The sequence below is a fragment of the Sebastes fasciatus genome, chromosome 2 (assembly GCF_043250625.1).
Source record: "Sebastes fasciatus isolate fSebFas1 chromosome 2, fSebFas1.pri, whole genome shotgun sequence".
NCBI classification, from domain to species: domain Eukaryota; kingdom Metazoa; phylum Chordata; class Actinopteri; order Perciformes; family Sebastidae; genus Sebastes; species Sebastes fasciatus.
In genome coordinates, this window is record NC_133796.1 from 17,968,527 (window position 1) to 17,995,090 (window position 26,564).

Sequence of the window (26,564 nt, forward strand, 5' to 3'; positions counted from 1 at the left end):
ATCGTTGCATCTTAAGATCCATACTGCTTCCAGAGGATTTTCCTGAGAATTCAATACAAGGCAATTAGTGTTTTGCTTACCAGTGATGTACTGCACACAGTCTGTACAAGTCTCTCTCATCAAGATTGGGGGTAAGACAAAATGAAAGATTGAGTTTTCAAATTATGCCTTTGATTTTCCACTTTGCACTACATGTCAAAGGCCCGTCAACAGGTGCCTTAAGATTGTCTTTGTCATTTTTGTCATCCTTACGATCACTGCACAGTTTAGATTGTATTAAGAGTCCATATCCCACGTTTTGGGAATCTGTGTTTTGTTTTCTTTTGGTGTTTCAAATGTTTTTATTTTATTTTTATTTTATATATAAATCATAGCTGTGTAGTTTGGGTAAAATAAAATTTCATATAAACAGCTAAATCGTTAAAGGAACAGTTTGTAACATTTCGGGGGTTCTATTGGCAGAAATTGAATAAAATATTCATAACTATGTTTTCATTAGTGTGCTGGTCCTCTATGTAGGTCCTCTCTACTGTTTCTACAGTAGCACAGAATGGACAAATCAAACACTGGCTCTAGAGAGAGGCTTTAGTGTTTTAACGTTACCTGAAGGCCACCGTAGTTCTCCGATACGCTTGTGAAGCTGCGGTAACGTGAGCCGCAGAGTGCAAAACTGTGGTACCGTCAGCCACCGTCTGACTTCTGTTGCTTTTAAAGTAGTGTTATTATGAAAACGATGGCCTCTGAGCGAGGTGAACGACATTACCACAGTTTTGCATTCAGCGGCTCACGTTACCGCAAAGGGAGGAGTGAGCGGAGGGGTACTCAGTTGGTTGCAAATCTGCAACCACACTGTACCTTTTAAGCAATGTTTAACTTTATGCCATACCATAGCAACCTGGTCCCTTTTTCATTACAGTTTACTATGCATATGAATATATTTTGCTTCAGTGTTTTATTATAGTTACATAAAGTTTGCTGTTTCTTGTATTAACAGGGAAATTGTGGAGGTGTACTCAGGGGCCTTGCCGGAGCTCCATGCCCAGTCAGAGTGTCGCTGTCCTCCCAGTCACCCCAGAGTTCACCCTTTAGTTGAGAGGTGCAGTATCACAACTTCTATTGTATATGTAAATGTGGACTTTAGATTTTAACAGCTTTTGTTGTTGATTAGCCTGACTTTTGTTCGTTCTCAATGTCTCTCTAGTTAGTGTTCAGAAAAAAGACAGTCCCCTGTTGAACGCCAGTACACAGTTAATATACCTTATACTTTCATTGTTAACAGATACTGCATTCCCAATGGTGTTGAGGACACCACCAATGACAGAGTGCTAAGGCTCAACCTTAATGCCCATCCAATCAGTTATATCAATGATCAGGACATGGGCACCACATGGCTTTCTAAGATCATGACTACACAGGAACTGGATGAAGGAGTCACTATTACTGTGGATTTGGCGAATGGACAATACCAGGTACCACATCTCATGATACACGCACGCAACTAAGCACATACACACATATTATTCCACAATAATGATAGACAGACGAATAGATGTGCAATCTAAGTGACATGTACAATATATAAAATATAAATGATAAATACAAATAGTGTCTAAGATCAGTTTTTCTGTTAGGTTGAGATTTGGTGACTGCATTGACTGAGTTAATTGAATTTATCATTAAATCAATCCACTACACACTTGTAGCCTGTGGATGAGAGTATTATTATCCTGAAACTGCCATCAGCTGGTAGAGTGGGCTAGTAAAGATACCATCCTGTAGCTGTCAGGCCTTGGGTTGGATGTGTACTGTGTTGACATATGTTTGAACAACTTGGGAAAATTGTACCACATTCACACACCAACCCTGATTGTCATACAGGATGATGAACACGCATTTAATCCACATTTGACACCATTGACCCATTCAGACTGCTTTTATAGCTAATCTTTAGTTGTCGCAATTCATGCAGGTTTGCAGCTTTTACTGCATACACATAACTACCAAACAGAAGAATTTTCAGTCATTTTATATACTATATGAAACAGAATTGTTCATTAAAAGTGGTCACTGTAATACTTACTCTCAATATTGAAATGGGGATGCATGCAGTGTTGTAAATGTTTTGTCTTTATTCGGTCACCTAATTAGAAATGAATGCAACAACATATACAATCATGTTAAAGTATGTATGAGGTGGTAAGTAGCAGAATGTATGATTTAGAGGGCTAGAGGTTTACAATGTGGTTATAGTATTCCTATGATAATTAATTTCATCCTTTTTATGTCAGCACTGAGCAGCGTGAGATCCTTGTGAAATCTTGGTCCAGGTTGTGAGCCAATGTTGGATAAAATGTGTTGATGACCCAGTCAGATCGACAGCAAATGTGGGTTATTCTACATCATTAGGCCTCATGCAGCAACGTTTTCTTAAATTTCTCTTATATTTTCTCTTAATTTTCTGTTAGAAGAAAATAATAGAAAAAATAGCAGAAGTCAAATCCAGATGCACAATACTTTCTTAACCAACCAAATGTGCTCTTACCCAGGTGTGCTGATTGATGAATCCCTCTTGATTGATTGGAGGCGTGTGGCCGATTGTCTATTATTAGCATAGGTTACGCCCCCAAAACACTATATAAGTGCAGGTATTGTGCCATGTGCAAATACTCCACATAGCCAAGAACTGGAGAGATGCCACCAAAAAATGCACTTGCACAATTAACTTCAGCAGATAGATTTTATTGATCCCAAATTGGGAAGTGCTAGAACAGCAGTAGCGAAATCAAGGTACTGTTAAATAAACTTAAACAAAGTAAATGTGATTTTCTAGAGCGTCAGTACTGGTGTTACAGGAAAATCCAATAGCAGTATATAAGACATTCAGTAGATGAATGGACGCAATATCATCCAAAGGTTTTATAGTCTTAATTGGGATCAATGGACCGATAGTATTTAGTGAGCTCACAAATTTAATAATCCAATCATTATAATTACTCTAAAAACATATAATATAAATTGGATTATACGGCATTCATGTGTTGCTTTGTGTCCTTGCATTGGGCAACCAATTTGTGGACTGTAAAAAACAATTTGTTTCTCAAGATTTTTCTTATCTTGGTAAAAGTGCTCTCGATCACAGAATCAATGGGTACTAACAAAATAAGAACAATCATGTAAACGAACAAAAATAATAGAAAATGTATTCGTATGTTGCTTCTTGCATGAGGTCCAATGTGTCTTCTAAATGGTGTATCAGCCTCCTGACCTCCTGCTCAGTCATTGTTAGCTACTTTGGGTTGGACACTCGACTAAATTCCATCATTGTGGAGTGTACAGTTGAAATGCTACAATACAAATGCTGTACAGTATCTATCTGCTTGCACCTGTATGTGCAGTGGACAGTAGTTTCATCCTCTTTCTAAGCACTGCAGTGAGAGACAGACAGGGGGGGCAGAGGGAGAGAGAGATATTGCTGGATTCGGGCGTTGTCGACACTGGAGCTGTCAAAAGACTCGTCCCTCTTCTCTCTGAAGTGTGTATGTGAGTGTGGGCAGGATTTTGGGAGCTGTCCTGACGCGGTAGCTCAACTCAAGTCCCCAGATAAAAGACACTTTCTGAAGTTCGGGTTGTGTGTGTTAGTGTGTGTGTGTGTGGGTTTGCGCAGTGGTGGTGGCTTAATGCGCTCCCTGCTGTGTAACCCAGTGTCCCAGCCCACACTGTAGTGGGGCAGATAACACTTAACACACACACACACGCACACTTGGTTTATGTGTTGTGTGTCTATGTGTTTGTGTAAATATGTGTCTATGTGTTGTGTGAGGGCTGCCGGTTTTCAACTAAAACCCTTAAATATAATTTAAAGTCATCCATAGAGAAACACAAGTAATGACTTAATAGCAAAATTCAATTTGTACCTTTGAACAAGACTAAGACTGCACAAGACCTGCTATTAAAAAGTGATTTGTATCAACGAACAGTAACTGACCAATATGTTTTAATGTTTTGTCCATACCATTACAAGTTAGTGAACACGTCTTAATATAATGTGATTCAAAACAATAACCACTCTTACTATGACCTTGAAAATTACCATAGAGGTGAATAAATATGTCTGACACAGTGTCAACAAAAACTGAACACCACCATGGTAGGATATACCACATGCCTGTTTTGGATTGAAGTACATTGTACAGGTGTACCTGTTATTGCATATCTGGTTCTATTCATGCTAACTTGTACCCCCCCCCTCTCCTCCAGATATTCTACGTCATAGTACAGTTTGGCGGGCTCTTGCCTGAGTCAGTTCTGATCCAAAGACGGAGACTCAACCTCACAGAACTTGAGAGTGGCACCATTACAGAACAGCCCTGGTTGGACTGGCAATATATGGCCAGAAACTGCAGTGTGTTTGAAATGCAGAACAACGGGCCTTTACTGAGACCAGACTCAGTCAACTGTCTGCAGCTGCCCAGGTAGGTACTGTGTGTGAATGGGGGAGCGGGTGTGGAAAATAGTCAGTATTACTTACTGTAAAAAGAGAAGGAAGTATTGTATACTGTAAATATTTTTCAGTTTACAGTTTACACAAATTATATGAGAAAAAAAAAATTAAAAGCCCTAAATGTTTTCTTATCTTCTGATATGCTAAAGCACTAATATGAACGCCATGTCTAATTTAAGATGATTATATGTGTGTGTGTCCCCCCCCCACAAAAAAGAAAAAAAGAAAACATAAAATTTTACACTTTTTAATACAAGGTGAAGGATCCTTTGTGGTTTGACAATATTCACCTGCCTCTATTGACTCTGACTCATAAAACCCTTTGAAAACCTTCCAAATTATTAAAAAAATACTAGGGCTGTCAATCGATTAAAATATATAATATAATATATAAATAATACAAATTGCATGTGATTATCATAAAGTGGGCATGTCTGTTAAGAGGAGACTCGTGGGTACCCATAGAACCCATTTTCATTCACATATCTTGAGGTCAGAGGTCAAGGGACCCCTTTGAAAATGGCCTTGACAGTTTTTCTTCATCAAAATTTATTTTTCATGTTTTGTGCCAATGGATTCCTTAGATTTTTTTAGTTTCATATGATGCCAGTATCACAGTTTTCACTCTAGCTTTTAAACTGAGCCTGCTACAACCTAAAAATCACACGTTTTGGACATCAACTGGACAATAGCACATTATACTAAGATAGTATCATTAATCCTGTGGGAATCAGGGAGGGCAAACGCATATTTAGTGACTTGCAGAATGCTCAGCACTGTTATGATATTTGAAAGAAGTTCTTGTTATTTACCGTGTCATCAGTCAGATGAAAACTAAAGACAGCTCTGGCCACAGATTGATCATCCCATTTGAAACTGCCTTGAATCATCTAAATATAAATAAACTGAAAATAACTTCCTCACACAGTCTGTTAGTTTGTTTTGGGCCTTCTCCCCAGAGCAGAACCACGTGTTCTCTCCGTATGCTGTTGGGTGGTCATGGCCTCTTTAAGGCAGAGGAGATTACACAGAAATTACTGGCAGGACTAAATAAAGAAGTATATGAACACACACAAACACATTTATGCACGCACACATTTGTGTGTGTTAGTGCATGTACTAACATGCACAAAACATAAGTCAAAAGAAATCAAAGGAAATCAGACACATACCCATTACACACACACACACACACTCTGGCACTCTCACAGTGACTAGGTTTATAAAGCTAACCACCTACAGCGCTGCCTTGGCACATGACCGCTAACAGGCTCTCAATTGGCACTCGATGGTTGGCACTAGATAGAACAGGTACAGTATGAATAGATCACAGATTATGTAGTCATTGCTTATTTTTCACTTGACTGACAATGGTATCACATACTGTATTAGTTAAATTGGCATGAGAGCAATTGAACCTCACATTGGCAACATTATAACACGCTCTGTGACATTAGTGGTTGATAATTATATCAAAAAGAGCACCGTCTTTGATCTTGCAAGATTTATGTTTTTTATCTTGCAAGATTTGTTTAATCCCGCAAGAGACATTTCCTCCTCTGAGGCCGCTGGAGTGTCTGGCAAGATAAATTCAAGCACGCCTCAGTCATTTCAGGTGTTTTCAAACCAGTCAATTACGGTACTGCTCCAGGAGTGCTGCCAGTGATACTTTTGCATCATGGCTACATGCACAGATGAGCAAGTAAACAGGTATTTTGTGAGAAGAACAGCAATGCCCAGAGCAATAGAAGGCAAGTGAGGGCGGGAACAAAATTAATTTAAAATACAAGTTGATCTATGGCTAACATTTAAATTGTTCTCATTTCAGTAGTGGAGTCCGGTTATTCCTTAGCTATAGCTATCACATTAAATCACGTATGTGTGGTGTGCAGTGGTATAGTAAATTCAACATTCGTTCATTTGAAAAAACTAGCTGAATTCAACGAAATGTCTGCAATAGAACCATTGTGCCCTTGTGTACTAAATTGATCTTTACGTTTTGTATGGTGTTCAGTTAGTGCTGCAATAACCGCGATATTGCAATACCTTGCTATTGACAAGCCAACTGCAGGAGATGGCAAGCAACCGCCACAACCGCTATGTTACAAACAGCAGCGTGACAAGGCGCTGAGCGTCTATCCTGCACATTTGTTTGTTTTTTCCTGGTCACCGAGATTTGAAAAATGTTCAACTTTGGGTAAAATGCTGCGCTCGTCACTGTCACATCCCGCCATCCAATCACAATGGAGCAAATTTTATCATCTTATCTATCAATACGTAAGCACTCCATATGTAGACAGAAAAACTAAACACAGACAAACAGGACACAGTGCCAAAATAGACTTACGTTATGTTTGCAACAATGTGTGTGACAGTGTGTACTCTATGCTTATTGTATGCCAAAAGCCAAACCAACATAAACACACACACATACATGCACAAGAGAAGTGGCCTGAATACATCTTACAGCATTACCTGAAGACAAAGAGAAGGAGGTTGCTGCGGCGAGAGAAAGGAAGAAAGAAAGTAAAGAAGAAGCCTGTAGAAGTCAAGACAAAATAATAGTAGTTTTTTAGTTTAGTCTTTGCCATGGCACTTGTATTGTGTGTTCGGCTGTGATGTATTCTTTGCTGTACACTATTGCCTAATCGATACTGGAATTTTGAGTCTGATGGCAATCACTTCATAGTAATTTTCCCTAAACATATAACTCTTGATACGGATCCCTTAGATTTGTTTTCTTAAAAGAGTTGTGACCTAGACACCTACCTAGCCACACCATTAAACCCAATTGGTTTAATGTGTTATTCTTTCCTGTGTTCCAGCAATGTGTCCTTCTCAGGAGGTAACATCATATTCAGCCTGCTGACCCCAGAGCCAAACCTGAGGCCAGGCTATAACGACTTCTACAACACTCCCGCCCTGCAGAAGATGGTACATGCCACCCAGGTCAGGATACACCTGAGTGGACAATCCCACACCAGAGCAACCGGGGTGAACCAGCGACACAGATACTATGCCATCAATGAGATCACCATCAGTGGCAGGTGAGGACATATTTATGCAGAGATCCTACTTTATTAAGTGTCTCATCTGTTTCTGAAAGTTGGTGTTGAATTGCAGTGACAAATGATTTAATCTGGATATATAAATCCATAGTATGTCTAGGAGAACTTGAATTGCAAACCAAGAGGTAGAAATTTGAATCATCATACCTCAAATATAGCTAAATATGGCTTTTATTTCTTAAAATGCTGGTTTGTGTTTATTTAATATTTATATACTGATAATCTGGCATAACAATTAATTTATATGTCTTCACCACCATATGTAGAGTGATTCCAGTTTTGTTAGTTAACAGTCACTGTAACCCGATAGCCGAATGGTTAGGAGGCATACCACATGGGCGCAAATCATGGATGTATAAAGAGAACTGGAAACAGAGTTGGAGGCCGGCTCCCATTCATTCCTATGAGAGTAGCTCAGTGGCGCATGAAGCAAAAAATGTCTTGACTGCCGAGTGATAAAGTACCCGGATCATCCGGCGATCTTCCGCAGTCATGGGGCCCATAGAGAAAGCGTAGTAATGTTTCCTTTAACTCCGCCTCCCAGCCCTCGGTCCCGGGCTCATTCACATGAATGGAGGAAGGGAAATAATTCTGGATTTGGCTATTAGTGCATTTTACAACTTTTATAACCTAATGATTTAAATAAGGGCTATTCAAGTGTTCAAACTGGGAAGTTGATATATCTAAAAAAAAAATGTACCCGCTGATTTACAGACATCTCTTTCCCTATGTAAGTTTATGGGGAAAGTCTTTTTGGCCCCAATAACATCACATCGAGGACACAGAAGTTGTAATTCCACTAGCCACTACGAAAATGTGCTTCAAGGCCTGGCGCTCTTCCTGGGGCCTTGGTGCAAATGCCCGGAGCAGCGAGTCTCCGGTTCGATTCTCTGCTGGCCGGAACGTTTGCTGCACATCATTCCCCTTCACTCTTTCCCCACATTTCCGTTCTCTCTTAACTCTCACTGTCAAATACAGGCATAACATGCCCCAAAAATAATCTTTAACAGTCCTGTCACTTTTCAAAATTGTATTGAAGTAGCATAATTATTTGAAAGAAACACTTGAAGATCTTTTTAGTGTTGATTTGTTAAAAATGTGTGAGCACAGTTCGACAACTAGAAAAATATTTTGACACAGACTGTTGAGTATCAGCAGAGCTTTCTGAGAGTAATTGTGAACACATCTCTTCATTAGACTGACAGAGTGACTGTTTTTTATGACTGTGGTAATTATAGGATTATGCAGGAGGCAATCATCTCTAACTCTTTCTCTCCCTCCCCCTCCCTCTAAGCTGTTTTAATTAGTAGCTTGTTACAGTGAAGTAGGAGAAACAGAGATTTAGAGCTGCTGAAATCTCATCTGTGCATTCTTCATCCCTCTCCGTCTCCCCCCTCTCTTTCATTCTTCTTCCATCTCTCCATCTCTCCATCTCTTCTCCCTTCATTCTTTAGAAAGCATGTAAACAGGCATGTTGGCAAGAGAGAGAGTATACTCATAACCTGAGTATGTGCTTCTCTGTGTATGTCTGCACTCATGAGCATCGTTTACATTACGGCATGATATTGTGGCACAGAAATGTAATTCCTAAAATTATTTTTTCTATTAAACATAGCAAAAACTTTTTTATAGCCCGACCGTTATAAATTATATATATATATATATATATATATATATATATATATATATATATTATTAGGGTTTAATGATAACGTTAGTGGTGGTCTTTTAATTTTTCTTTTCTGTTTTCTGTATTTATTTATTTTAGATAAACGCATACCATAAGCAAAACAGTTTTATGATTCCTTAAACTTTTGTTTTACAACAATACGTACTGCTGAGCAACACATCTCAAACATATCTTTGGTATTTCTGTACTGCAACTTCTTGTTACTTATTAGCAGACATACAAGCCAATAACAATATATTAGCCCAGCCAGTTTATCAATCTAGCGCTGGTAGTTTTTCATCACTTATTTACTCAGACTGGGATTGCAGGGTCAGTGTACTAGGGCATTAGTCTTTATATGTGCAATGTGAGTACAGTACATTGTACTCATAATTTACAAGACATCATAAGAAGAAGGTTTAGATATTTGAATGCAATTATAAATATCCATATTGGAATATGACATGGGATTTCATTAAGGAAGAATGCTACTGTTTTTTTTTTTTTGTTTTTTTTTATACATTTGCACATGTAAACACAGCAATTGGATGCAGTAGGTTAGATATCTTACTTTTATGTGAATTTAAGCAGGGAGATAAATAATAAAAAAAAAAAATGTGCAAAAACTCAGAACTAGGTATCCATAGTCCAAGAAAAACAGCATCCCTCAGTTCAATTTCATCTTGGCATGTTGTTCATCTCTTAAAAGGAAAAAGCCATTGTTAACTATACTTTTGGCAAAGAATCACTTTTTATAGCAATTTTCCATTGAGTTTTTTGTTGGTGATGCTCTTTTCTTTTTGTGTTTATCTGTAGGAAATGGTAAATAGACTTTATATAGCGCTTTTCTAGTCTTCCGACCACTCAAAGCGCTTTACACTACATATCAACATTCACACACACATTCTTACACTGATGGCAGAGGCTGCCATGCAAGGTGCCAACCTGCCCATCAGGATCTAATCTAAATACTCATTCACACACCGATGGCACAGCCTTCCAGAGCAATTTGGGGTTCAGTATTGTGCCCAAGTTCATCATTAGTTTTACGCCATTTTACCAGTTTAATTACCTTCGAAATTGTTTTGGTATCTGAGCTGGATAAATTACAATGTAGCAATTAATTTATCTTTTTTTTCTTTTTTACTTTGGTGAACAAAATCAGTGCTAGATTTGTAGGCTACAACAAATAAGAAATACTGCACAAAAAGACTTTTGATTTGATTAGAAATAGAGAAAATGTACATGCTTCACTTTTTATTAATCTAGCCACAGAAAGTGGTATAACGAGAACAAGAGGTGAAAGGATACACAGAGGGAAGTATGAAAGGGAAAAAGCAACTGAATATCTGAATGAATAATTAAACGACTGTCCTGCAGTGTGTGTGTATGTTAGCACACTTGCGTACCTATCCAGTGGACCTCAGCATTGTTACACATTCACCATCTGTGAGTCAACATGGGACATTTTGGAGGTCCACTTTTGCTTAAATCACGCTATAATATCCCTTTGGTGAATAAAAAAACAACAACAGTAAGATCATCTCTTTTCGTTTATATTAATCACTATAGTCCACTGTTGGTAATGTAGGAATGTGTGTGCATGATAATTCTCAGGATGGCATTTATAAATGTTGAATGGGAACTTCTTAATGGCACTATTGCAGTTCCATGGAGGAGGGATGGAGGAGGTGGCAACAGAAACTTTGAAGGAGGGGGAGCTTTTGTCATGTTGTTTGCTCCTTACCATTTTGTTGTTATATTTGTTTTTTCATTGTAATCAGACATTTTAATTATCAAATTTGTACAATGCAGTTTTGAGGTCCTCCCAGTATGTTTATCTTTCTCTCCTTCTCCTCCTTCTTCTCTCCTTCCGTCATCTGGTCAGATGTGAGTGTTACGGCCATGCAGACCATTGTGACACCAGTGTGACGCCTTACCGCTGCCTGTGTCTGCCTGAGAGCCACACAGAGGGAAACAATGTGAGTAACAAACATGAGATCACAAAAACTTCAATTGTAAGTGGGGTGTTGGACCTCACACACCCTGTGTTAGTATTTTATATAGTATGCGTTGTGAGGTCATTAGAGGGTCATGTTACCCCACACACGTTCTACCTATATAAACACACATGTTTAATACTGGTTTGCCTTCTCAATTCAAGTTCAATCATATAAACACACACACGGAGCACAGACGAGTCCCCCTGGGAAGAATCTCCTCATGGTCTTAATTAAGCATTTTTCTTCTTGACGACATAAAGGGGACTTCTCTAATAAATTACAAACACACACAAAAACACATTTATTAGAACTCCTTCCTTGTAAAATATTTTTCCTTTTTATTTTGTGTAGTTTTATTGTTGTTGTCTGCTCCTGTTCCTGAGGAATTGATTAAGTGGCGTTAACTGGCATGCTTTTAGACACATGTTGTATACCCGCAGTGCCAGGCATTTCTCTATGAACACGACATGCTGGTTAATGGACAGCTATCAGTGCGGTCAGACTGTTCAATCAGGCAATACACTTTATGCTGTTAAAGTTGTAAATAACTGACAGCTTACATCAGCCTTGTTGGCGCAGGACTCCTATAAGAGTTGTGTGATTTATGATCTGATGATGACTGAATATGTTGAGCCTGAAACATGTTCAATTAGATTTACTGTAGGTCACGTCTCTAATCTAACACTCTAATATAGTCTAATAGTCTTCACTTGCTTTTACATTGCCTTACTTTGTGGGGAAGTAACATATACTGTATATAAGGACGTAGTTACCGTGATGTCACCCATTGGTTTGTGGACAGTTGTTTTGAAGCCTTGAGTTCTGCATTTTGGCCATTGCAATCTAGGTTTTTTGCAACCAATTAACTTTCATGAACAGAAAACACACTGTGAAAGGGTTAAAGTTGTAAGATGAAAAAACGGACAACTTCCAGACCAGACAAAGCCATGGTAGCGACCTCTCAATCTCAAGGTAGCTACGCTCTAAAGCATACCCTGCTTTATGGTCTACTTGACTCTAAATGGGACCATAATTTACTAAATGAACATCATGCCGTATTGAAGAAGACTTGAAACTAGTGATTTAGACCATAAAATCATGTTTACAATGTTTACTGAGGTAATAAATCAAGTGAGAAGTAGGGTCATTTTCTCATAGACTTCTATACAATCAGACTTCTTTTTGCAACCAGAGGAGTCGCCCCCTGCTGGCTATTAGAGAGAATGCAAGTTAAAGGCACTTCCACATTGGCTTCCCTTTTCAGAACTGGAGCTGCCCACTGGGAAGAAAAGATAATTTAAACCTGAAAAGACTGTAACGGAGCTGTGTGAATTCTAACTATGAAATATAGATGGGGTTTGTTTTTGTGGTCACAAAATGATTCAGATGGAGAGACAAAAAAAGCCTTGGATTGAGTTTGACGTCTGTGTGAATTGGTGGAATCCTATGTCAACCAGCTCTTAGCGCATAATGGTTTACAGTTACAGTAAAATATCACAATTTGGGAAATTATTTTGAAGTCAATAGCACCTTTGCACTTGGTTGTGTTTGTTTCTGGTCACAGTTACCTCATTAATCTTGTGGCATTCCCAGTTAAACCAAACGTAGGATTACATAGCAAGTATTCACACACTGGTATGCTGCAGGACGTTAGCTTACAATTTGATTTCAGTCTAGCTCGATGTTAACCACCACCTCAGGACCAGGCCTGTGCTTGCTACAAAGCTAATACAACTTGCCAGGTAATAGTGGGCATCACCCCAACAAAGCCTCTAGTCGGTCAGCAGTGAAAAGTTCAATATGACTGCTCCACCTCACTGTAGCACAGGACAGCCTGCATTATTCACTACTTATGTATCATTCATACACCCGCGTCTATGTATTAGGGTGTGTGTGTGTGTGTGTGTGTTTCAGACAGAGGCAACAGAGGACTTCAGTAGAGAAGTACAGCTGTCAACCAGCAGCTGTTCAATTGCTTGTCTTGCGTATTCTCAAACTCAAATAACAAAACATCCTCCTACGCACACCATTGCATTTATTCGTTTTTGTCTTATATGAACTCCAGACTAAAATATAAGTCGTCATAGAAGGAGCTTCTACACACACACACACACACACACACACACACACACACACACACACACGCACACACACACACAAAATAACTGAACATTGTCAGGTTGATTCTATCCTCCAGACTAGAAAAAATATCTTACTCCCGCTCTCTTTCTCTCTTTCTCATCCTCTCTATTTCTCTTTCTATACACCACTTTTCTGTTTCCTCTCTCTAGGTCCCTGCCCCACCTCCATCCACTTCTCTTTGTCGATCACTCTCTCTCTCTCTCGTACTCTGTCTTTCCCTCTCGGGTCTCAGTTTAAATAATGTCTCAAATCGACTAGAACAATGACATTCCCTCAGCATGCATCTCTAATCAGCTCTCTTTCTCTCTCTGTTTGTCTTTCGCTTCATTTCACTCAGCCGCTTTCTCTACTCCCCCTCACTCTTTATTGCCTCGCTTTCTAAGTATTTAATTCATTCCTGTTTGACTCCGTTTCTCATGTTTCCCTCTCTTTCCTCCATTTTTCTCACCCGTCTCATGTCTTTCCGTCCTCCCGATCTGTTTCATTCTTCTCACTTGTACGTAAAGTAGTTCTTTTGTGTTGGAGAGATTCAATGGAAATAAGCAATGCGGATATATTTGTGTGTGGTTATGTATGATTTATTTTAATTAATCTCTACTAAAGCTTAGGGGTGTAAGAAAATAATACACATGTGTATCGCGATATTATGTTGGGCGATACTGTATTGAAACACTGTATCGATTTTGAATTAACCTCTTAAAAATCTGACGGGCCTGGCTGCTATTCGATCTTTTGGAGCTTGTAGCAGGCTCAGTTTAAAAGCAAGACTGAACGTAGTGGCATCATATGAAACTAAAAAAATTAAGGAATGCATTGGTACCAACCATGTCTAGCTTGTCAAGAAGGAGGATAGATAACGCTCCAAAGTTATGCCAAATTTTGGTGAGGAAAAACTAGGATGCTGATTTTCACGGGGGTCCCTTGGCCTCTCACCTCAAGATATGTGAATGAAAATGGGTTCTATGGGTACCCACGAGTCTCCCCTTTACAGACATGCCCACTTTATGATAATCACATGCTGTTTGAGGCAAAAACCATGCAGTTTTTTGCATACAGTATGAATGTGTTATTTTTGCCTATTCTAAAATGGTTTATTTCTGTTGTGTTCTGACAGTATTCCAAAATTGCAATATATCGCCTTGCATACAGTATCGCAATATATTGCGATATATTGAATCGTTACCCTGTATCATGATATTGCCAGATTCTTGCCAATACACAGCTCTACTAAAGCTACGCTCTGTGAAAGACATTACTGTGTAAAGGAGTGTGTGTGTGTGTGTGTGTGTCCATACGGAGTCCTTTTTGTGTGATCATCTGTGCGTGTGCACTGGTGTGTGTGTGCCTGTGTGCACTTCTCTCCCAAACCTGTCCATGTCATCTCTCTGAGTGAATATTCAGGACCTTTCTTCTGTCTCTGTAATATTGGAGCATAAAAGGCTGTGGGGAATATTAGCGTTTAATATTGCATGCGTTCTGTTGACTCGGATCGGCCTAGCACCATGACGGATGTTGTACTAATCTGCAGAATTTCCACAGTGACATTAAAGTGACAGAAATGCTCAGACATGTGTCAAGATGATCAACGGGGGCCTCGGAAGACACACACTTAAACTCTCTCACACGCACTCGAACACGCATGCACAGAAACGCGCACACACACGCTCCCCTACTTTCTCACTCTTTCTTTTGATTCTTTCTTCTGTGCACTCTGTGTCAGAGTTGATCTCTCGTTCTGTCACTCTGTCTCTGTACGTCTCTCCACAGCTGATGGATTCAGTCATGTCGGAAAGCTATATCATATATTGTATTGTACATCACGTCACGCGCTGTGTTTTCGGTTGTACAATGTTTCTGTCGTTTTTTGGGGATTCAATGTTGTCCAATATCAGTATTACAGAAGTAAAAATATATCATCTTGGTAAGATGCAAAAGCAATCCACGCTACCTTTCTTTTAATCCAGCTGGTGTGTTTCTTGGTCCAAACCCTAAGGCTAGTTACATCAGGCTGTGTGCAGCTGGAGGCTGATTTGACTGTGGACACCATGGAACACATTGTGTGAATTGTAGTGTGTGTGATTTTGCAAGTTGTCACAAGAATTTTAGTTTGGTGTGTATATATTCTTATATAAATTCTGAAATGGTGAAATGGACACTGTACGTGTGTTTCCATCTGTGTGTGTGTCACAGATGTTGATGGCTAGTGACGTTAAGTAGCATTGTCCAGGATCTCTGTTGCTAAAGTCTGCCTCAGCAGCAGATTTTCACCTACGCTGGGGTTAACCGGGTTAACTTCAGATACAAACAACACGGCCGTGTGCACACCAACATGCTCACACACACACACACACACACACACATACACGTCGGTGGCACGACCTTTCCAGGGAGAGCGTGAAATTGGTCATGGCATTTAGGATAAGATGAGTTGCCCCAGCAGATTAACACGAGCACGCTCACACAAACACACACACACACACACACACACACACACACACACACACACACACACACACAGATGCTTGTGACAGGCCATCTGAATGTCCACATATCCATTAGAGGAGGCCTCACTCAGCAGGTTTTGTCAAAACATTCAGAGCAAAAATAAGATGCTATCCTTTACTCTGCAACACAGCCCAACACACAAACACACATGTTAAATTTTTTTATACATTGAACCAGTTTTGCAAAGAAATATTTGGTAAGCTGTGTACAAGGAATAGAACAACTTTAAAACAAGTAACCACGTAACTTGCACTATATGCTGCTTTCATCTACTGAATAATAATGTCCTTAATGACGTCTTGTCCTGCCACCATTCGCTTACTTGTGATTTAATTCTGACTGAAGTGTAGTTTAAAGTCTCATTTAGAAATGGACTAGAACATGTACAGAGTTCAGAAAACATGTCAGTCTGTAGTAGGAATATCATGGTGAGTTACAGACGTAGGCAAAATTGTTGGTACCCTTCCGTTAAAGAGAGAAAAACCCACAATAGTCACTGAAATAACTTGAAACTGACAAAAGTAATAATAAATAAAAATTTACTGAAAATTAACTAATGAAAATCAGACATTGTTTTTGAATTGTGGTTCAACAGAATCATTTAAAAAAACAAACTAATGAAACTGGCCTGGACAAAAATGATGGTACCCCTAGAAAAGATGTAAAATAGTTTGACCATAGGGACATGTTAAACTAAGGTGTGTCCTGTAAATAGCATCATAGGTGTCTTCAAACTTGTAATCAGTCAGTCTGCCTATTTAAAGGGTGAAAAGTAGTCACTGTGCTGTTTGGTGTCATGGTGTGTACCACACTGAACATGGACCACAGAAAGCTAAGGAGAGAGTTGTCTCGGGAGATTAGAAAGAAAATTATAGACCTTCATGTTAAAGGTAAAGGCTATAAGACCATCTCCAAGCAGCTTGATGTTCCTGTGACTACAGCTGCACATATTATTCAGAAGTTTAAGGTCCACGGGACTGTAGCCAACCTCCCTGGACGTGGCCGCAAGAGGAAAATTGATGACATATTGAAGAGACGGATAATACGAATGGTAACCAAAGAGTCCAGAACAACTTCCAAAGAGATTAGAGGTGAACTCCAAGGTCAAGGTACATCAGTGTCAGATCGCACCATCCGTCACTGTTTGAGCCAAAGTGGACTTAATGGAAGACAACCGAGGAGGACACCAAATCATAAAAAAGTGAGACTGGAATTTTCCAAAATGCATATTGACAAGCCACAAAGCTTCTGGGAGAATGTCCTTTGGACAGATGAGACAAAACTGGAGCTTTTTGGCAAGTCACATCAGCTCTATGTTCACAGACGAAGAGATGAAGCATCCAAAGAAAAGAACACTGTACCTAATGTGAAACATGGAGGAGGCTCGGTTATGTTATGGGGCTGCTTTGCTGCATCTGGCACAGGGTGTCTTGAATCTGTGCAGGGTGCAATGAAATCTCAAGACTATCAAGGCATTCTGGAGCGAAATGTGCTGCCCAGTGTCAGAAAGCTTGGTCTCAGTCGCAGGTCATGGGTCCTCAAACAGGATAATGACCCAAAACACACAGCTAAAAACACCCAAGAATGGCTAAGAACAAAACATTGGACTATTCTGAAGTGGCCTTCTATGAGCCCTGATCTAAATCCTATTGAACATCTGTGGAAGGAGCTGAAACATGCAGTCTGGAGAAGGCACCCTTCAAACCTGAGACAGCTGGAGCAGTTTGCTCACGAGGAGTGGGCCAACATACCTGTCAACAGGTGCAGAAGTCTCATTGAGAGTTACAGAAATCACTTGATTGCAGTGATTGCCTCAAAAGGTTGTGCAACAAAATATTAAGTTAAGGGTACCATCATTTTTGTCTAGGCCAGTTTCATTAGTTTGTTTTTTTAAATGATTCTGCTGAACCATAATTCAAAAACAATAGCTGATTTTCATTAGTTCATTTTCAGTGAATTTTTATTTATTATTACTTTTGTCAGTTTCAAGTTATTTCAGTGACCATTGTTGGTTTTTCTTTCTTTAACGGAAGGGTACCAACAATTTTGCCTACGTCTGTATGTGGTTATGGTTCCTTTATAGCATTGGGTTTAAATATTAAATATTGTCAAATAGGCACTTTTTGCTTTTCGCTTGACACCGAATCGTCCCATGTGTGTGAAATCTGACTCCTGCTACTCTGAGCTGAGAGTCCGTACGGAGCAGATACTTTCACTTTCAGTTTGTAGAGTCCATCGTCTGACTATGTATTGATAACATGGCGCCTAGTCTGTAGCATCTTACTTGTTTTAATCTGTTACATTGGAGTTTGTCATGAGATGACTGTGTGATTGTAACAAATGTTTAAAGACTCAAGAGTCAGACTATTGGTTAATGACAGAGGTTCCTTATCATCAGCAGAACAAACTGAATAACTCAGTTTTGTAATGTTCTTATAGCTACAGTATAATGTTACAGAGGACTGGCCATTTGCAGAAAGATAAAAGCAATAGAATTAAAACCGTGTACACTCAATCTATAGTATGCGCTCTTTTTTTTTTTTGCTGCTGGTACTGTGTGCAGATGATGGAGCGCCATCAAAACCTTTTGTATGAAGAAGAGAATGAACGTGTGCAGTTTTCTTTTAACTCCCAAACACCGGTCCCTCGACTAATTAGCAGGCTGGGAGAGAGGGAAGGTAACGCAATGTTGAATGAAAAGAAAAGAGAAGGAAGAAAAAATCCTCTCCCTTTCATTTGGTATGGTAATATTTCCCGCTCACATACTCACCGTGGCTATGAGAACAAGCAGTTGGGGGACGGTAGAGACAGGGGGAAGCGAGCGAGGAAGGGGAGAGGTGGGAAGCCCGGAGAGATGTACAGAGTGATTTGTTTTTCAGAAAGAGAGGAGATGGAAGAGGAATGAAAAGGGTGGGAGATATGGGAGAGGAGGACTCGCTACATCTCGCTCTTTAACTCATCCCCAGCGGATGAGATGAAGAGTGAGATGTAGTGAGAGCTTTCTGTTCGAAGTGCAGAAAGAAAAGTACCTTTTGATATGTGAAACGTTTTGGGGCACAGAGCCGCAGACAGACATACAGGCAACCACAGAGACAGATGGGCAGAAGGGGGAAAGCAGCACGGACAAGCAGAGAGGCAGGAAGTTACTGTAGGTATGGCATGAGATAGATTTGAAGCCAAACAGCACGACAGATAGACGAGACAGAACAAACAGTAACATGCAAACATCCCGGCGCTCCTGTGGAACTGCATGTCCCAAGACAAACTCTCCTGTGTTTGTGTTTGTGTTTGCGTGCGTGCGTGCGTGTGTGTAGGTCTTTACACGCTTTTTTCTTTTTGTCTCGTGTGTGCATGTGTGTAGGTATGTGTGTGCATACATCATGTCTCCAGAGAATCTCCTGCTGCTTCATTAGATCCTGTTGATAATCACCCAACAGGGAACAGCACTCTGGATACACACACACACATAAATATACAGATATGCAAACCCTTTAGAGCTTGTTCATTTGGAAGAGAGGTAGTGTATTTGTCTTCTTAAATATTCTTTGTAAATGAGCAGAGTCCACTTTTCCCTACTGTTATCAAAATGTTCTTTGTTAATTTAATTACGACAAAATTCAGAGTTAGTGTCAAATTAGAAGGATGATACTCAGTTATTTCGAATCCAAAAAATGAGGAATAAATTGCATGGCAAATACCTAATATGTATTTTAATGTGATGTACACATGCATGATGTTGGATGAAATATAGTAATGAAGTGAACAAAACGCAGGGTTTTTACCCAGGAGTCTGGAGTTCGCTTCCCATGTGAAACCAACAATGTGTAGTTGTCTTTGTGTTTGTAGTTATTTTAAGCCAAAACACGATGTTTTCCCCTAAACTTAACAGATGAAGACTTAACCTAAAGAAGTTGTAATTTTATTGCCTAATCCTGTTTATTTTTCCTAAACCTAAAGAAGCCTTTTTGTTTGTGTTCAAAAGGTGACGTTTCATTCAGTTTTACAACATGTTAGAATGTGTTGGTTTTAAGTTTCACTTTCACTTTTACAACGTAGTAGGCGTAGTAGGCCCATAATGACCCACATCTATGGTGCTTATAGCGACTGGTAACGCCTAGTTAATGGCCAGATGAAAGCCGAATCGGGTGCAAAAATCCAAACCAATACAAGACCTTAAAGATAACCTGTGGAGTATTGACCACTATTAGCACTATGGAGCAATGCTTGATGAGTGGGTTTGCGCTTTGTTTTATTGTGCAAGCACAAAAGGACGCACATGCACACTGGTGGCGTGATACATGTTCCAGTCACTGGCAAGGCAAGGCAGTGAAGAAGACGACTGTGAGCTTGTGAATGCTTTATGATGATTGAAATACATTCAAAACATTTGTTCGACCCCAAGGATACACAAAATGCCTTTTGGTGAGAAACACTGAATATAAATACAACTCCACAGGGCACCTTTAACAGCAAAAAATGTGATAACTGTTGCATACGATTGTGCGTTTGTACATGTTTCATCCTGAGCTTTGTGTCGTGTTGTAGCTACAGTACACATGGGGCCTTTTGTCTTCTTCACATACTAACATTAATTTTATTTTTGATCTCTTTCTTTGTCTTTTTCCGCCCCACATCTCTTGCTCACACACTTGTGGATTGTTTTCTCTGCCTGTTTCTTGTCTTTCTGTCCCTCCAGTTTTAATCTTTAAAACACAAAGGGATTTTTTTTTTCCTCATTTCTGTTCACATCAGTTTCCTGCATTTTTCCCTACCTCCTCCCCCTTTTCTCTCATATACAAAACAGGAGCCTTTCCCCCCTATTTCCATCTACACTCTCCCCCTCCCCCTCTCTTCCCCCCTCCTCTGTGTGCCATACATAATGGGCCCAGTGCAGGTCTGCATGTGTCACACATGGGAGGAACTCCTGTGTTTTTTAATACATTTTTAATCCCGCCATTTGATGCCCCCCTTGTCCACCATAATTTGTACTGACTGCTGAACAAAATCAAAGGGCTTGTACTTGCTGCTTCTCGCCTCTGCTGCTCTCTGCTACAGAAAAATGCATTTTTTATGTCACTTTTTTCCCTTCCTCCTCCCCTACACACACCTTGGTATGTTTATTTTGACATGAAAGTGGGCCTGTGTGAGAGCCCTGGCTGTTGCAAGTCACTCCTCATTAGCAGTCTGATTTCCCTATGCTGTGTGTGTGTGCACATGTCTGTGTGAATGTACTGGTTCTTTATTATATAGCAGAGAATGCCTTTGTGTTTTCTATTCAGTTATGTGTATTATTCTTTTCTCTCTTTAGATTTAGATTTACACGGGCCACTGATTTTTCTGCCTTTTATATTTCATCCTCTCTCTCATTCTGTGTCTTTATTCCTCACTGTGGCTGTCTTTGTTCCATAAAAGCAAGCATTTCACTTGTCATGGGACCACTTTTCTATGCACACATGAGTTATTTTCAGCAAATGAACAGTTTATGACATTTTTTATATGCCTTTGCTTGATATAAATGATTGTATACATTCCTCATGTATTGTCAAAGGATGTTTTTGTTTTTAACTTTAAGGCTGTAATTCATTTAAATATATATGTTAAGAGGCAAGAACCAGAGGGGCGTAAGTGACATTTTGGGCAAAATTAAGTTATATATATCAAATTAAAGCTCTTTTTACAACCAAAAGGGCACATGTGAAGTCTAAACCAATCCAGAGTTATTAATCAAAAACCAAAAGACCTACCACTAAACTATTTGCAACAAAAGGGCATAAGATCAATTGAGAAAAACGAAAATATTTATTTTTGAATGAATGTCAATATATTGTTCATTAAGGATATTGTTATCCACATGTTTCTGAAGTTTTAGTAATAAAGATTGAATTTAATAAACAAAGTCAGGATGGTAATTTTTTCTTTTGGCTGTCCTGTAAAGTTCTCACCCCTTGCTATGTAAGCTTGTATCCATGATTGCATTCATTAGCGTTATAACTAGGTGTGATTACTTCAGAAACTCTTTCCGCAAGCCGTTTAGTAGTTGAGTTAGCATTAATAACAATTATGAAAGAATATCTAAACAGTATGTTAGATTATAGTATAAGTAAAGAAATGTGTGTCTGTACTTATATGTGACTGTTTTCAACAGTGCCAGCGTTGTGCGTCCCTCTACAATGACAAGCCATTCAAGTCAGGTGACCAGCTCCAGCCTATGAACTGCCGGTCTTGTCAGTGTCACGGCCACACCCTCTCCTGTCATTACGATGTCGAGGCCGATGACCAGCCAGACGAGCACTATCGAGGAGGAGGAGGCATCTGTGACAACTGCATGCACAACACTACGGGTAGAGTGTTAGCAACATAACTTAGCTAATTATCTTATATCACATTTTATAAGAACTAAAGAAATGTAATTTAAAAAATGGCTTTTATGTCTGTTAATCAACTTTGATGTTGAAGCACTTTGAAACAATTACAGACTACATGTCATAAGTCTTTAGATGTTACTTCTATCATACTATATGTTGAGCTAGAAAATGTCTTTATGCTGAAATGTGCACTATTTTAGTATTTTTAGTCAGCCATTTAAAGAGAGATGGTAACAACTGTAGTAGTGAGTGTGTGATTTATGTAAAAACAGTTTTATACAAGTGGGGTTGTGTGAGGTACTTATCCATAGTCAGTGTATTACCTACAGTAGATGACGGTCGGCACGCCCCCAGTTTGGAGAAACAGACAGGAGTACCGGCACCGGAGCAAAGCAATGTACTGCTGTGGACGGGCTTTTCAGCAAAATGTATTTTAGCCATCTAAAAGAAAGGATCACCTAAAAAAATCAATATCAGTTTCAGTATACGCTATATTTGGAATATTTTCCGACAGGGAACTGAACTGAGAGGGAAACGTATCCAGACTGTTTTTGTCAACTGACCCTGGAAGCTTTGAAGAGAGCATAGATAAGTTTTACTTTCAGTTCAGTTCCCCGTCTGAAAGGGACGTCTGCTTCTCCAAGCTTGGGACGTGCGGACTGTCATCTACTGTAGGTAATACATAACCTTGCACGGCAGCTGGATTCTCGCGTTGTCACAAGATCACGCGATAATTGCGGGATCAAATGTCACACTCAGTAATGCGTTGTGTCCGGCAAGGCAGGGCACTGACCAATCAGCATCCTGTGAGGAGCTACTGGCATCTACGGGCGTGGTTTAGGTGTGTGAGACCCGGTGAGATGAAACGGAGAGGCGACTTTTCGTTCTAAACAACAATGGCGACTCCTGAAGAGGTTGGCGTAGCTGCTGCAGTAGCATCAGCTATATGGGAACTGGAGAGTATTTTTTCATTGAAAGAAAATCAAAGAACGACACTGAAGGCGATGTTTTTGCTTTGGTTAGTTTTATTGTCAGGTGGTTCATCCAATCACTTGCTAAATATTTTTTTAAAGTGCCTGCCCTTTTTACAAACCAATGTCCAATCACGGTTACTCAGATGTGAAACAAACCATCTGGAAGGGTCAGGTTAGGTAATACACTGACACTATGGATAAGTATCTGAACTATCCATTTATCTTTACTATTTTAGACCTTCTCAGTGGTAATAAAGGGAATTACAGGGTTAGTGATTTTTATCTATTATGAAATTGATTAGAAGTGATGGCAGTGGTCATTTAGAGGGTGGTTATGACGTGTTTTATGTTGCTTATGTATTGGCATATTGTGCCATAGTCATGTGTGTCATAATTTCATGATGCTGTGAAATCTTTTTCCCAGTGAGACAAATAAGCCTGGACTTCGTCATGAACATCTCTCTTGATCCCTGCGTGGATTCTACCTGTTCCTTTGACTTTCTTGCTTTCTGTCTCACCCTGCTTCTGTCTCTCAGGTAAGAACTGCGAGCTGTGTATAAGTGGATTTTTCAGGCTGGAGGAATCTGATCCCACTTCAGTTGATTTGTGTCAGCCTTGCAACTGCAACACTGCTGGAACAGTCAACAGCAGCATGGAGTGTGCCCAGGTACACACCAAGCCAAACAGCAAATTGTCGATGACCACTGCAACACTTTCAATTTAGATGTTTTCAATGTTTCAGTGTTTCCCTCTGTCCCTCTCCCTCTCACCTCCAGGTCGGAGGTCAGTGTCAATGTAAGGCTGCAGTAACAGGTCGTCGGTGTGTAGACTGTTTGCCTGGTTGGTACGGTCTTAAAGCCTCAAATCCAAATGGCTGCACCCGCTGTAACTGCAGTGACATTGGCATCATAAGCACCTCAACAGAAGGAGTTCCCAGTTGCAACCAGGACACGGGACTGTGCCAGTGTAAACCCCATGTCACAGGTAAACAGTCCACCGACTAACATTGGATGAAACTACATTTTTAAAGTTGTAATTTCTAAGATGGGCCGAATGCACTTGCAGCTTTCTCGAGAACTGCTCATACAAACGACTTCACACTCGACACCGCCTGCCTTGGGTTCTGAGCAATACACTTGCCATGATATAGTTGGGTAACGCACCCAAGTCGCAGCTACTTACAACACCGGTGAAATATGCTGTGGTTCACAGGAAAAAAACAACTGCTTGTTGACTCCAGGGAAGTGAAGAAGAGTTTGGTTGTAATGTTATCCAGCATTCATGTAGCGTTAGCAGGCTATATCCGGGATCCAGCAGCTAAAGTGACTGCTGTGGACGACATGCTCGTCTCAGTCTGCAGAGTCGTGATGCCCCGCCCCCACTGCTGAACAGAGCGCTGGTCACTTGTTTATTCAAAGTTTATTAATATTTAACATGTTAAGTGTCCAAATTGCAACAAATTTGAAAAAAAGCACTCCCTTGGGTCCCCAGTAAATACACCCGCCAAGTGTGAAGTAGATCGGATGAGTGGTTCTCGAGACATGCGAATAATGCACAGAGGGACAAACAGACAGAGATTCCGTGCTTTGTACAGTGGACAGTGTAACGCATATGGAAGTACATGCTATCCCCCTAAATCTAAACGTCATTATGGGTGAGGGTTCTATTAAGATAAGGAAAAGATAAAAGTAATTTAATGGCATTATCAGCACTCTCTTCAGACCTTGGTATGATACCAAAGCAGCACACCTCAACTCCAAAATGTCTGCTCCCTAAAATAGTTTCTCTTACATAATGTCCCCAAGTACTTTGTTGATAACTTGTGCTTTTCATTAGAACAGTTGTCCAGTAATGGCGTCTTAATTAATACATGGGCGCAGCTGCTCATTGGGGTGCACACAGAAGTAAAAGTGGATATACTGGGTGCACACACCAAACCAGGCCTGTGCATACACACCGGTGAAAACACACACACACACACACACACACACACACACACACACACACACACACAACCATATCCCAAAGTGTTTTGCCAGCCAAAATAAACAGGCTTTTCTGCTGGGGGTGCTTCCAGCCGTTGTGCTTCTCTTTGTGATAAATGGTTTCACTCTCTCCCCTGTGTGTCTTTGAAGAGCAGGCTCGTATGAAATGCAAAACCGGCCAACGCTCCTCAACTCAACGCATCATGGTTATTGCTAAGCCTCGCTATCAAGGGCCCACGGTTGTGCGTGTGAGTGCAGGCGTGTGTATGTGAGCTTGTAAATGTGTGTAAGAGTGTCTGTTTATGTTTATGTATATGTAGAGGGAGAGTGCCTGATGTGACCGTGTGTTCACATACTTTTGTCTTTGCCTAACTGTATGATTGTAAGAGTTTGTTTGCGTGTGTGCATAAATATGCCCGTGTGTGTGTGTGTGTGTGTGTGTGTGTGTGTGTGTGTGTGCGCGCACACACATGCATGCCATCAAGGACTAAGCTGGTATTTAATTCTGTAATTCAATGCCAAGTTGATTAAAACAAACTGCTGCAGCCCCTTTTATTTTTCACACTCCTTCTTACAAGACCCACTTTCGTTTTTTTTCTGTCCTTGTTTGTTTGGTTGCTCCCACAGGTATTTTTCAGAAATGAGATTTGATTATGGCAATTTATTACCGCCAAGCTGATACTTTGAGTAGAGCAATGGCAGGCACGCTTCAGAGGGACGGAATTGAAATGTGTGCGCGCAGACACAGATACACGCACGCACATTCATAACAAGTTGCCAGAGTGCAGTGTGTACATAATAGTGTTTGAAATGGTGATGCATGAGCCTGTTAACCAGCTGGCTACTGATAAAAGGGCTGGGCCATGTCCCGAAAACACACACACTCGTATCCACGCGTGCACACATGCACACCCCCGACACAAAATTACCTCCTTTCTGTCCTGATATAATATCTTCTAACACATGCTGTTCTCTAATGTTCTCACTTTTCTTTCCTTTTTATTGTCTTCAGACCTTTTTCTTTTCTTTTCTCTTCTCTAATCTTCTCAGTTGTTTCTGTTGTTGTGTTTGTTGGATGTCGTGTTTGAATGTCACAAGACTAGCTGCAAAAATAGGATTCACAAACGCCAACTTGTTCAGCTGAACGTCTAAAATGTAAATAGAAAATATAATTACTTTTTATAATGGGTGTAGGATTCTTTATAAACTGTATAGTTGTATTGGGGGAATATATCACAGCATTGTTGGGGTTGTAAGCATCATTTTGTCAGCCTGCATATTTACCACCAGCACACTCAAGACGTGCGCACACACCTCAACACACACTATCTTCACTGCGCTATTATGAAATA

At 40.0% G+C, this 26,564-nt stretch overlaps 1 protein-coding gene across 1 annotated transcript in view; it reads left to right on the plus strand.

The window, feature by feature from the left end:
• ush2a (Usher syndrome 2A (autosomal recessive, mild)) overlaps positions 1–26,564 on the plus strand; it is a 230,542-nt gene that overhangs the window by 28,346 nt on the left and 175,632 nt on the right. Inside the window, exons 8-15 of the mRNA XM_074625260.1 lie at positions 995–1,096; positions 1,280–1,469; positions 4,258–4,472; positions 7,327–7,548; positions 11,127–11,220; positions 22,034–22,229; positions 23,764–23,894; positions 24,004–24,211. Coding sequence (XP_074481361.1) covers positions 995–1,096; positions 1,280–1,469; positions 4,258–4,472; positions 7,327–7,548; positions 11,127–11,220; positions 22,034–22,229; positions 23,764–23,894; positions 24,004–24,211 — 1,358 coding nt within the window. The remainder of the gene's footprint in view (positions 1–994; positions 1,097–1,279; positions 1,470–4,257; positions 4,473–7,326; positions 7,549–11,126; positions 11,221–22,033; positions 22,230–23,763; positions 23,895–24,003; positions 24,212–26,564) is intronic.